We start from the raw sequence: 14382 nt of genomic DNA, 5'->3' as shown, positions 1-14382 counted from the left end.
CATATAGATCAAGTCTCATTTCATCTAAATACATAATTAACATTCTTATATAACATAATATTTAATGCTAGTGCTTATTACCTCACCCTAAACCTTAGTCTTAACCCTCTACAGTTATCCCCAAACCCTTCACCCCCAATCCACCCATACATATCTTTTATAGGGGATGAAAGTGTACATCTGCAAAAACTCATGGCTTCTAGGAGGGAAAGGTAAGCATTTATTCAAAATAATGTCACCCTCCTAATTAGCATTATGATTTATTGGCAATGAAAAATTTCATATAGATCAAGTCTCATTTCATCTAAATACATAATCAACATTCTTATATAACATAATATTTAATGCTAGTGCTTATTACCTCACCCTAAACCTTAGTCTTAACCCTCTACAGTGATCCCCAAACCCCACATCATTAACCATTAACCACTTATCCTTACCTTTGAACATTAAACAAATACTATTAACTATGAATTCTTAGTTTAAAATTTAACCATTAAACCTTAAGTATTAACTCTTAACTTACAAACACATCTCTTAAGTTTACATAATAACATTTAACTTTTATATGTATTTCCTAACTTTGAATAGTAAATATTTAACACCTATCTTTTAATCTAAAACCATCACAATTAAGTCTTAATATTCATCTTTAACTCAATCTTTTGCGTTCAATTATAAACTATTAATCTTAACTCCAACTTTTTTAAATTTTTTTATATGTTAAAGTCAATTATAAATTTTAAAATATTAAAATGATTTTTAAACGTTCAACTATATAGATAAATTTTCAAATTATAACCATTAATCTTGATATTTTTCTAACATATTTACCCATTCTTATCCCTATATGAATAAGTTTAATAAAATTTATTAATAATGAGATTTTTCTATCTCAATATTGAGCTTTTCCTAAATACTGTCCTTCTCACCAGTTAATATTGATATCTTCTCTCCCTCTCCCTTATGCATACATTTCAAAGAGAAAAGAACTTGTATTTATATAAAGATGGAAGATGAAAAAATATTGAAAAACTATATATTAAACATGATAAAGATATAGTCTTGCTAAACTTAAAAAAAAACTATATTGAATTTTTAAATTTTAATTAATAAAACAAAATTTAAAAAAAAACACTCATTTTATCACTTTTCAATCTTAAATAAATAATTATTTCAATAAAAAAAATCAAAATTTCATTTCTACATCCTTATTATAAAAAATATTTTCATAAAATTATTTGAGAATCTTAAAAAGAAAGGTTATACTCGATATCTATTATCATTCCGATAAAAATCTAACTTCAACCAGAGAAATTATCTCAAATATACAATAAACAAAAACTTCATTCAAAAATTAATTACTAATATCCAATACTCGAGAAATATGAATGTCGAAATATTAAAAGAGTGTGTAAACTATTAAATATCATGAAAAGTATTGATGTAAAAATATTAAAAGAGTGTGTAAACTATTAAATATTGTCGACCCGCTGTCATCTCGGTAAGAAATCAAGTAATATGAATGTGTGACCAAAAATAGCTACCATTTGACAATAATTTATAACAATTAAGAAAGCTAATAATTTTAATTTAATTTTTTATTATTTAATTTTAAAAAACAAATTTAACTTTAATATGCTATTTTAAATTATAATTAGATTAATGGTTCAGAAAAAGCCATTTCAAATAAAATAATATTAATATTTAAATGAATGTTTTGATTGCAACGACTTTTCCGTAATGATTATCTTGAATCACATTGAATAGAAGATTGTTACAATATTAATATTTAAATGAATATTTTGATTGCAACGACTTTTCCATAATAGTTATGTTGAATCACATTGAATAGAAGATTGTTATTTAATTTAAATAGATGTTTTTGATTTATCAATGCAAATTTTTTTTATAGAATTAATAGAAGTTAATTTACAAAAAAAAAAAAAAGTTGTCTATAAAAAGTTTTCCAGTTTATTTTTCTATTTGATTTGTTTAGAATTTTGTAAAGATTAATTAAAATCACAAGTTTGATGGATGAACTCTTCACAATAAAAATGCTATCAAATTTTATAAAAACACAAATCAATATTATAACAAATTCGACAAAAAAACTCCAAAAAAAACATCACTTATAAACAATTAAAAAATCCTTTAAACAAAATATTAGGTCACCTTAAATAAAAATTAGTATTATTTAACTTATTTTAATACTATTTAATTTAAATCTTAAAAACTTAATATGGTTTAATTTGAATCTTAATAAATTCAACTAAATTTTTTATATAAATTGATGCTAACAAACTATTAAAATCCAAAAGAATAACCATTACTAAATACTTTGTTTTCTGCCTCCTAACTGAACTACATAAAGGAAACCAAGATCAAACTAAAACCGACCTGAATTACAATTCTTTAAAAATTTGTGAGTTTGCAAAAAAATCCATATTTAATGAGTAAGAAAATAACATAAAATGTTTAATAATTAAACATTTCAAGCATAGAAAACATAAAATAAATTTATGTATTCAAACATATAATATAAATCAATAAAAAAAAATTTAACTATGTGTTATTGAAAATTTAATTAAAACAATATTTTATTATTTTAATTTTTTAAATAATATTCGGACTTCTCTCTAAGTTGTTTGTCTCGTAGCTTAGACCGACTTGGAAAACACCAAAATACGAGGTAGGTATGTGTGTGGGGCCTAGCTTTTACACCCACTTGGAAAACACCAAAATACGAGGTAGGTATGTGTGTGGGGCCTAGCTTTTACACACACCTTTTAAATTTTACATCCATTGGACCAGTACAGCACCTCACCTGCTCAATTGTCTGTTAAGGCCCGCCGCCCTACTCAATCATGGTCATCGTATATGTCAGCACCACTGCCAACCTGACTGTTTCCTATCGTTCACATTGACTGTATCACAAAATACCTCGATTCAGTTCTACGCATCTCACTATAAGAAGCCCTCGAGTCTAACCCAAGTTTCCTCACAGACACATTGCCTTCCCACAGTCCATTCCCCTCTGTTCTCTGCTCTTGCAAGAATAGCACTAATCATGAAGACTTTCGCATGTAATGCTCTACTTGTACTGTTTATTGTATGCTCCATTAATAACGCTGTGCATGGGCAGCTTATCTCATCGTTTTATGAGAAATCGTGTCCCATGGCATTCTCGATAGTGGAAGCCGGAGTGAAGCAGGCGGTGGCGATCGAGAAAAGGATGGGGGCGTCCTTGCTCCGCCTTCACTTTCACGACTGCTTCGTCAATGTATGAATGCGAAACCACGATTTCATTCAGCTGAATTTTAACCCATAGCCCCATTTATATCAAGTTATCTCCACCCTTTTGTTTAACCCATGATGCTGAATTTTGTTGCAGGGTTGCGATGGCTCCATACTATTGGATGACAACTCCACGTTTACCGGAGAAAAGACTGCAGCCCCCAATAATAATTCCGTGAGAGGATTCGACGTAATAGACACCATCAAATCTGACCTGGAGGCAGCTTGCTGTGGTGTCGTGTCGTGTGCAGACATTCTCGCCATTGTTGCCCGTGATTCAGTCGTCGAAGTATTAATTTCTCCCTTCTCTTCTTCATTATTTAACTAAATACAATATATCATTCCATGGAATCAAATATTGTTGTGGGCTCATGTGTGATTGCAATTTGATAGCTGGGAGGCCCAACATGGACGGTATTGCTGGGAAGGCGTGACTCGACCACTGCAAGTTTTAGCGCTGCAAACAATGACATTCCGCCTCCCACTTCGAGTCTCAGCGGACTTATCTCATCTTTTCAAACACATGGACTGTCTACTAAAGATCTGGTTGCACTCTCAGGTATGTTATTACTCATTCTCCAGCAGGCTCGTCCAAGTAAACCATAACATAACGAATGCATAATGCGTACATATCTTGATTGCCTTTTTATTTCTGTAGGTTCCCATACTATTGGCCAAGCTCGGTGCACTTCATTCAGAGCTCGCATCTACAACGAATCCAACATTGACTCTTCGTTCGCCACTTCTCTGAAGGCAAGCTGTCCAAGCGTTGGTGGCGACAACAACCTCTCTCCCTTGGATGTGGCCACCCCTACCATATTTGACAGCGACTATTACAGTAATTTGAGAAGCCAAAAGGGGCTTCTCCACTCCGACCAGCAACTATTTAATGGAGGTTCCACAGATTCTCAGGTTACTACCTACAGCGCTGATCAGAACACCTTCTTTAGCGACTTCGCAGCTGCCATGGTGAATATGGGCAATATCAGTCCTCTCACTGGCACCAGCGGAGAAATCCGCAAAAGCTGCAGGAAGTCCAATTAAGATCACGAAACATTATGTCCTACCGGCTTTTCGATTATGTCCTCCTTGCTTTTCTATTAATGTTTTCATTGTAACAGACCGGTTGGTCTGATCTATCGAAAGTAATCAATAAACTAATAAATCGATGACCCAAGATAGCACATGTGATATTTGGCTTGTTGAATGGCAGTTTAAACTCAATGAGAAATCGTACCAAATAAGAACAAAACCCTGAGGTGATCGATTTACTCTTAGGCCGGGTTTGAGCACCCTGCGGCAGACATAAATGCGGCCTAAGAGCGCATGGACGCTTTTCATTCCACATTCAATGATGTCTATGTATTTTGCGTAAATGTCCCTTTAGAGGCTATTTACTTTAGTTGTAACGATATCCGTTTAGATAGTGAATGTATGTGGAAGAGAAGGTAGAACTAAATAATTATATTATTAAAAGGGAAAATTTATTTATATGTTTGCTTTATTTTTAAATTGATTATAATAATAAGGGTGTGTTGATGTGGATTGTAGTTTTTTTTGGCGAATATTTCAAAATTTGATAACAATTTGATATTTTCAGAATATGTAATTTACAAAATTTCGGGATAATAATAATATAACTATTTATTTTTAAAGTTATTATTAAGTTAGACATTATATTGGTGTAAATTACTTTTCAAAATTTACAAAAATATGAACTTCTAATTTTTTATTTTTTCCTTTGAATACTTTCTATATATTATCATAATTCTATATAAAGAGATTATAATAAATTCCTTTTTTATTTTACATAAATAAATTCTTTTTTATTTCACATTTTCAAATATTATAGGCAAATACCATGCATTTGAAATCACCAATTTATCTTTTGACTTCTTTGTCTAAATTCATTTTACCTTTTTTTTCATATAATTATTTATTTATTTATTTTGAATTCACCAATTTCATATGCATCTCTCTTCTTATTATACTTTTATATATATATATATATATATAGATGACATCAGCCTTGTTTTTTCATGGTTGTTTAGAAATTAATAGATAGTGCATGATTTGATATGTGTATGGATGACATGTAGAAGTTTTGACCAATGGAAATACCTTTGAAGTTTTGCCATTTTTTCCCTGTATTCTTGACATCAAAGTGACTTACCAATTCAAAGCAATGTGCCTCCCAAATTAGTTTCTTCGAGCACAAAGGTGATCTGGGTATCAGAAGTGTGCATTTTGGAGGTCAAATTCTAGAGCTTATTTACATGTGATCAACATGTAGTATGTAGTGGCTAATTCATAATCATTTTTGTATAATTATAGCCACTTGGAGGTCTCATGCCCAAGTATTAAAAATTGTGGTTAGGGCCACAATCAAAGGCCAACTTAGGCAATGTACAATGTGATTACTGCTACCTTTCCTGTGTTGATGCTCACGTGAAATTGTTGTGGATATGTGGACCATTTATGATGGTTTTCATTCTTTAAATTTCTTTGTGTTTGCATGAGTTGTGGAGGCTTGTTATTGGTGTGGATGATTTTCTCCTTGGGCATAATATAATGCTTCTACTAATGGAATACATCTCTATGTCATAGGTGGATATCTCTAGATGGTATCATATAATGTTTCACTCTAATAGGCCACCAAATTTACTTGTTGAGAGAGGACTACACTAATAACATAGTTAGATGCATCTATCTCAATCTCAAATCATTATTGCATGCCTGGCAAGTTGAGGACTAGGGTAGAGTAGGGGAAACATTGAGAATCCCATCACCAACATTCAACAAAAGTTAACAATGGCCAAGAGGTTGTAGAGATCTATTATGATCATTGCAGTTAGTCAATCCAAAATGACTTTGATTTTCGATACACCCACATGCACCCCATGATCATTCACGATATACCCCAAATATTGGATTCACTACATGCCTCAACTAACAAGACAATTTGTTAGTAGATCTAATAAAATTATGCTTAAAATATACACTATAAGGATTTATTTCTCCTTAGATTTTTGAATCTATAAATTATTGTTTATTGAGTATGCATGAAAATTATAATTGTGTAAAAAATAGAGAAAAATGAATTAAAACTCACAAACAAAAGGCTAAAAATTTAAAGTTTTTTAATTAGAAGTATTAAACATATGTTCAAATATAGTAAGAAATAATATTCTTGGGAGTTACTTTTGATGAAAGGTTGACAATAAATTTATTAAGTTATCTACATTTCATAAGTGGGTATTTGTAACTATTTACCTTATGAAAAGGTATCACCTCCAATCCTAAGATTTGGATTCTTGCTACCCATATCCTAAGTTTGTATGGGTTCTTCAATCATTCAATTTATATGGCTTCACTAGTTTAATATTAACTTTTTTTATTTATCTATATAAAGCAATCAAATGCAAAAAATATTGAAATTACAAAGTGGTTGGTGCAATAAGATATTATTCCATGCAATAGGATGTTATTCCCTCCACTAGTTTTAGAATGCCATGGGGGACATCAAGTGGTTGGTACAGAATCCTATGGGGCTACATCTTTGGCTTGTTGGACAAGGCAAGGCTCAAAGAGTAGACTTCCCACTCTTATAGTGCCTTTGACTTTTGTTAAATTATAAATTTATAGTAAATTTGACTTAAAACCTTACCCAAATTATTGATTTATCATAACTAAAAAATATAAAAATAGAAATTAAATTTAAAAAAAATATATAAAATAAAAAATAAAAATTAAATCATGAAAAAATTCCAAGAATGTAATTGAAAATATATTGTTAAATAAAAATGAAAATATGTAATTAAAAATCAGTAAAAAATAATTTCTTTTGTAATGGAAATGATAAAGAAAAAATTTAAAGGAATTTTTACATAATTGCTTGTCATAGGTTATAATGGAATGTTGACATTTTCAAAGACTTATCTATCCTATAAAAATAGTGGAATCCTAAGAGGAACATTCCAAAGCCTTACTATCGACAAAATATAATGGGATGTTGACCTTTTTCAAAAGTAGATTAATTGTCTGGTAACAGAAAAGTCGAATATTATTTATAAAATATGTGACCAAATCTTAAAAATCTCTGGTTTGAACATTATTTGTAAATCATGTGACTAATTTTTAGAAGCTTTGATTTGTGAACCAGTGCGAGTTATGGTAATAGTTATATAAGTGTTTTTTAATTGTTTTAGTATATTTCTGTTTTTAAAAAATTACAAGAATATGTTAAAATTATAAATTTGAATTTTAATATAAAAAAATTTCCAAAACATTTAAAAACATAAATTTCAAAATAATTTTTAGTAAATTTTTTTTTACAAACTTGCTGAATTTATCAGAATTACAGTTTTCCTAGAATCCGACGAATCTCACTGTTGTCTAACAGATTGATATTCCAAGAATCTGCAATTACAATTGGGATAAGGATGCCCAAGCAAAAACATATATTTGCTATTCTCATTTGTCATCAGATACCAAAAAAAGGGTCCATGTCACATGGTATCGTTCTGGCCTCTTTTCGTAACCAAAGAAAAACACGCTTTTTAAAGGCAGTCTTACAAATTTCTTTCTATACAGAAATCCTGCTTAAAAAACATTATAAGAAAAAGTCAGTCCCAAATTTCAACCGAACCTCATAATGTAAATTGTTATAAATAATTAGTTGATCCCATAAATATTATGCACATTTCAATGTCAACTGTTCTAAGAACAAGTCAATTCGAAATTTCGAACTAAATATGTTAAATAAAACCCCACATTAACTTTATCATACATCATATAATTAAGTAAATAGTTATAAACAATTAGTCTATCCCATAAATATTATGCGCATTTCAAATTCAACTATTATAAGAATAAGTCAATGCTTAAAAAACAATAGGTTATTTCTGATACATACTACATAGTTATTATATAAATTATTAGAAGATTGTTGATTCACTACGGAAGTAAATATATTTCAAATTATAAAATAGGTAAATTTTCATTTTAAAGAATAATAAATTAAATAAGAATATTTATACTTATATAAATTATTACAGATGGTGATTAATTTAATGTGATGATGGTTAATTTAATGATTATTATAAATAGTTAATTAGTTCAATAAAAATTAGACACGTTTTAAATTAAAAAAGTTATATAATGAGTTATTTTAAATTATAAATTATATTGATTAATTAATTCCAATAAATTGAATAAAAAATCATAATCATTTATTATACTTGATATATATAATAAAATTATATAAATTATTATAAATAACTAATCAGTTTAATAACAACTACACACTCTTATATAAGTTATTATAAATAACTAATCAGTTTAATAACAACTACACACTCTAATTTAAGATATTATAAAAGTAAATCAATCTTAATTAATAAAATTGATACATTAAATTAATTATATATTATTTTCAATATATATATTATAAACTAAATAATACTATAAATTATGGAGTGAATATTTTCAAGATTTTCAATATATATATTTTATTAATTAAATAATATTATAAATTTTGGAGTCAATATTTTCAATATATATATTTTATAAATTAAATAATTTTATAAATTTTGGAGTGAATATTTTCATGATTGATTTATTTTATGAAATTTTTAATTGAAATGTGTGGATTGTTGTGAAACAAAATATATGATATATTATTTAAGATATAAAATTCATTACAAAAGTTGGGATTTCAAGACAATGCACACAATTCAATTTAAGAAACTCTCAACAATATTATGAATAAATAATATATTTATCTAAATTATTTAATTATTATAATTAATAAAAATTAATTATTTTAAATTATATATCTATATATATATATATATATATATATATATATATATATAGATATATATAAGTTACATGTTTTATGGCTCAAATTTGGGATATATGCAGTTATGGTTCTCATTTCGTAGACGATTTTGGATATCTGCAGTTTTGGTATTGGTTACATGTGTTGGCTATATGTGTATGGAGTTGATGGACATATGTCTCTAGTTCTAGGATGCTAGTCATTTTGGTGAAATTATATTTGATACTCTTGTTGCACCTATATCATGTTACTGTGTTAGGAGTTTCTTTGGCACTATTGGTCACGGCTATTATTTGTTTGGAATCAGGGTGATGTTGTTACTCTGTATTTTTTGTTGAGCTTCATGCATTGGAAACAAAATTATGTAGTTTAAATGGTAGCTTATGACAGTGATGCTTCCCTCTAGTGCTCATGGTGTTGGGAAGTGATTTCAAGGTTGTGTTTCTTCATATGATTTTGGCCAATTACTAGCCTGTGTGTTTGATGTATAATTTGATATCTATATATTTTTCTCATAATTATATATATATATAATTTAAAGGCCACAATCAAATTTAACATCAAATTAGTATATGAGACTTCCTTGTTTATTCTACTACAAACCCCTTTCAGTATAGTGATTTGACTATTAGAGTCTAGGAAGATATATACGCAGACACGTCAAAGCATGCAAAATTATTATGCAAAATATTATTATGAGGTTCTTGGTTCATATCTTGCCAAAAAATTTGTCATTCAATTCCAATAAAAAATGTCAAAACATAGAACAATTATAATGTACCTATTATCATACACAAATAGACATCTTCAAAACTATAAAACCTAAGCCCACCCTACTCTCAAGGGGAATGGATGAAGGCATGCATTTATGGATCATAAGTTGCATGAACACATGCATGTACCTTAGTCACCAACTCCCTACTTTACCACCCTGTCAAGGATGCGAAAATAGAAAATCATGCATAATAGGATCACCCTCTTCCCATCATAACTATTAATTGGTCATGAATGTGTAACTTCAAACATAATTTTTCCATTAAAGCCCATTCATATTTATACAAAAATATGTTAGTCATGGTATCCCTAATTATTTTCAAATTCTATTTACATTGACATAAATATTAAAGGAATATGTCCCACAATAACTCACATTCTTATATAACATTGTATCATAACATTAACACTTATAATTTTGTTAAACTAAATCTTAGATTTATTTTTCACACTGATGCACTTTTATCCTCATTTCTAAATTCTTCTCCAAATAATGAAATGTGAATTTGTACAATTACACTTAAATACAAACCTTCACCCCAATCCATCCATACACATCCTCTATAGAGGAAAGGTACACATTTGCATAAATGATGAATGAACTTTTAGTTTCTAAAGAGGTAAAGGTAAGCATTTGTTCAAAATAATGTCATCCTCCTATTAACATCATGATTTAATATGGATCAAGTAATTTTTTTCTCATTTTGATTTAAATACATAACTAACATTCTTATAACATAATATCTTAATATTAATGTACCTTAATCTTAATGATTGAATATTAACCCATAGTTTATAAGCATATAACTTAAATTTCAACACATCAAAATTTAACTCTTTATATGGATTACTTAATCTTTCATCCTAAATATGTGGTACTTAACACTTACTTTTAAATTTAAATCCATCAAAATTAAATCTTAATAATTGATTTTTAACTCTAAATTCAATTATTAACTCTAAATTTTTACAATCAACTATAAAATTTTAATATTAATTTCAAAACTTTAAATTTTTAATATCGACTAACCATAATTTTTTATTAACATTAAACTATATTTACTAATTTTCAAATTTAATTTTCCTAGTATCTTCGTTGATATATTTAAATATAAATCAAAGTAACATTAATTTTTTATTTTTAAGTTTTTCCATATTCAATATTAAGATCAATTCAATATTATTTTAAAATTTTTTCTCTTTAATATTAAAGAAAAATATTAAGATCTTTCTCAACATATTCCTCCTAAGAAACATTAAAATTTATTCAATATATTCTCTCGTATATGTATATCAACATTTTACACTAATTTTAATGATATTAAAAATTATAATTTTAAATATATAAATATATAAATATTTCAAGTTTTAATTATGCAAAATAAAAATAAAAAACCACATTCAATTATTTCTAAAAAAATTGTAATATTTAAATTATTTCAAATCTTAAAAATAATATTTAAGTTTTTAATCATAGAGACAGGCTCTACTATTCATGAGGGTTTTGCTTTAGGGTTTTGTCGCTGGTCACCATGGCAGGGCGCTCTCCTACAGTCAAGTGGTTGCAGATAGAAGCAAGAGAGTTGGATCGCATTGCTTAAAGAGACCAACGAAGGTGGTAACAGAGGCTAAGAATACAAAAAAATCGGAAACTATCAAATCTCAAGGACAGGAAGAGTACCATGAGGAAGCTAGTAAGGAGAAGAGGATAGAGGTTAGCAGTCCAAAAGTCGCTCCTATGAATACATCAGAGGTCTGTAAACCCAAGTCAACCACTATTCTTCAACTTATTTTAAGTAACCCAATGCTGCAGGTACACAAATGTCAGAGTATGTTATTATCTCAAACCAATTAAAATATTGAATTTTCTCAAACAAAATAGAGAATGTTAACTTTTTCAAATACTACGTTAAAATTTTTGAATTCCCATTAACTTAAAATATAATGGATATTGACCCTTTCAAATGTTATTTAGAGATTTCCAAATAAAAGTTCAACTTATAATTGGTAAAATATAGGAATTATGGCAGTTATTGGTAAAATATAGGAATTATGGTACTGCATAGTAGTAGATATGATAAGTGATTGAGTTGAAAAGAAATATATTAATTATTTAAATTTTTAAATTTTTAAAATGTTTTATTGATGTATTTATTTTGGAGTAGTTTTTTTAAAATTTTATTATAATTATTTTGTGAATGGTGGGAATTCAATCTCTATGAAATATTTTAAAATATTTCTAGTTATGTAAATAGATTCTATATTTTGAAATATTATTTTTATAATTTAATTTAATTACCAATAATTATTAAGTGGATGGCAAGGATTTAACCTTTATGAAATATTCTAGAATATTCCTAGTAGTAGTCACAAATCAAAGGTTGAGATTTATCTACAAACTAGTTATGCCTTTTTCCCTTTCAATTAGAATGGTTAATTAACAAATGACATATGAACCAATATGATATGAAATGAGTTATGATTTTTTTGGACGTGTGGTATTTACCAGCCATGGTATTGACTAATATTATTGCAACATTGCCTATTTACTAGTTAACAATCTCCATGGAGTAAGTGTTTTGATGTCTATCATGGTTTCATTCCTTTGAGAATTTATTAGCCATTTAATTTATATGGCTACCCTTGCAGTATTCATAAATCCATAGATTTTCCCACATACCACTATTAGTTTAGCATTGAGAACAATGCAAGTTATAATGTTTAACTTTGAAAGACAAATATTTGTATTAAATATTACTAAAAAAATGATTTTCAAACATTTGATTGGACCATAACTTGAAGATCTTATTGGAGCATTTGGACAATACAATACCATGTGGATATTGCCTTAAACTTTTATACCATAATTTCTCGATACAATAGGAGTATTTATGCCATGATTTTTAGATATTTGTGGGCTACTATTAATTTTGTGTTCTTCAACACTTTAATAAGTAGGAGTAAAAACGTACATGTGCATACTTACTAGTGGTTACTATACACCAAAATCTATGCAAGTCCTTGCCATATTGCAAGCAATTAATTTTTCCCTAATCTTTCCACTTCATATATTGATTTGCAATTTTTCTAAAGAATAAATTGTAACTTGAGTGGCAGAGACTAAGCTGCTCCACAACAATTATTTTCAAAATAATTATTCTCTTTTAATTAAATTAAATAATTGAGTGTCATACGAAATGAGTTATGATTTTTTGAGCATGTAGTATTGATAGCCATGGTATTGGCCATGTATTGTAACAAATCTTGTTTACAAATTAAGAATTTTCATGAAAAAGTCAAGTGAATCTCCATAGTTAATTACATATATTTTGTAAATGTATATATGTTTAACTTTTTCTTTTTCTTTCTTTCTATGTTTTTCGCTATTCATGGAAATGGGTGATCGATTTAAAGAAAATAACAACAGTGTGTGACTGGATCAACTAAACTAACCTTCCAGGCTGTACACATGTATATTAGTTATTTGTATACTTAATAACAATAATAATAATTTAAGATAAATTTAAAATTTAATTGATTTTTATTTTATCTAAAGATTAAAATAAGTGTATTGATACTTATGATGAATTGATATCGGGTTCTATTTAACAATAATCTATTTTATATAGTGCTGGAGATAATGGAGAAAACTAAATCTAGAAAGTTGATATAGTGATGATAGGATTGAGATTCTAACTTTAGATCTCAGATCCTAATATTCAGGGAGTGGTTCAAACCACCTCATTGTGTGAAAGCCTATATGTATTAGGCTGTTCTCCACATAGAAACACAGCGTGAATTGCATGAGTGTGTGTACACTCTCCAGGTATTTCACCTGGAGAGCCATTTAGTTAATAGAACATCAATTTTTAAGTTGGTATCAGAGCTTCAGGATTGTCGATCCTGTAAGCTGAGAGTGAAGCATGGACAACAGGCGTTGTGGACTGCGTCAACTAGTATGTGTGCCAGCATGAGGAGGTGTTTGCCGTGTTGAGCATTGTATTTGGTGTGATTGCGGGAGAAGCTGTGTTGTGAAGCAGCGTGAGTTTAGAAGCGAATTATCAATTTTGTAGTTGAAGGTGAGTTGCAACAAAGGAAGTTTGCACCGAGAAGCAGCGAAGGAGATCCCTAATCGTTGTTAGGAGAAAGCTTGCGCTAGTCTATTACTAGATTGTTGGAGAACACGATGTTAGATGGTTAGTAATCGCTCTCAAGCAGGGCCAGTGTCCAATGCAGAGACTCATCTCTGTTTTCACACCGCAGATTTGAAGTTGTCTTCTGGGTCATGCCGCAAACATTTTTGTTGTGGCAGATTGTTCAACGACGTGCCTGTCTTTGGCAAGATAACGTTGCCTCTGGAAAAGGAGGGAGAGATTCTCGTGCCTTACAAACCTAATGTTAATTTGGAGAAGGTGGAATTCGATAGTTTCTCCTTCGAAGAAACTTTAGCAACATTGCATCTGAAGTTT

General features: G+C 28.7%; 1 protein-coding gene across 1 annotated transcript; it reads left to right on the top strand.

Moving 5' to 3' along the window:
• Positions 1–3016: 3016 nt before the first annotated feature.
• LOC149138438 (cationic peroxidase 1-like) lies at positions 3017–4427 on the top strand. The gene is made up of 4 exons (XM_089448914.1): positions 3017–3283; positions 3395–3586; positions 3691–3856; positions 3956–4427. Exons 1-4 carry the CDS (start codon positions 3071–3073, stop codon positions 4339–4341), a joined length of 957 nt encoding a protein of 318 aa, XP_089305040.1. The 5' UTR covers positions 3017–3070; the 3' UTR covers positions 4342–4427.
• Positions 4428–14382: the final 9955 nt, after the last annotated feature.

This window comes from Pinus tabuliformis, chromosome X, assembly GCF_031772625.1.
Source record: "Pinus tabuliformis cultivar Carrire ecotype Pingquan chromosome X, CPIR1, whole genome shotgun sequence".
NCBI classification, from domain to species: Eukaryota; Viridiplantae; Streptophyta; class Pinopsida; order Pinales; family Pinaceae; genus Pinus; species Pinus tabuliformis.
This window is presented reverse-complemented; position numbering and strand designations above follow the sequence as displayed.

Excerpts from the sequence above, each read along its gene's own strand:
- LOC149138438 (XM_089448914.1), top strand. The coding sequence starts at position 3,071 with ATGAAGACTTTCGCATGTAATGCTCTACTTGTACTGTTTATTGTATGC. Across the intron at positions 3,587-3,690 it reads CCCGTGATTCAGTCGTCGAA|CTGGGAGGCCCAACATGGAC; the intron begins GTATTAATTTCT and ends GCAATTTGATAG. Across the intron at positions 3,857-3,955 it reads AGATCTGGTTGCACTCTCAG|GTTCCCATACTATTGGCCAA; the intron begins GTATGTTATTAC and ends TTATTTCTGTAG.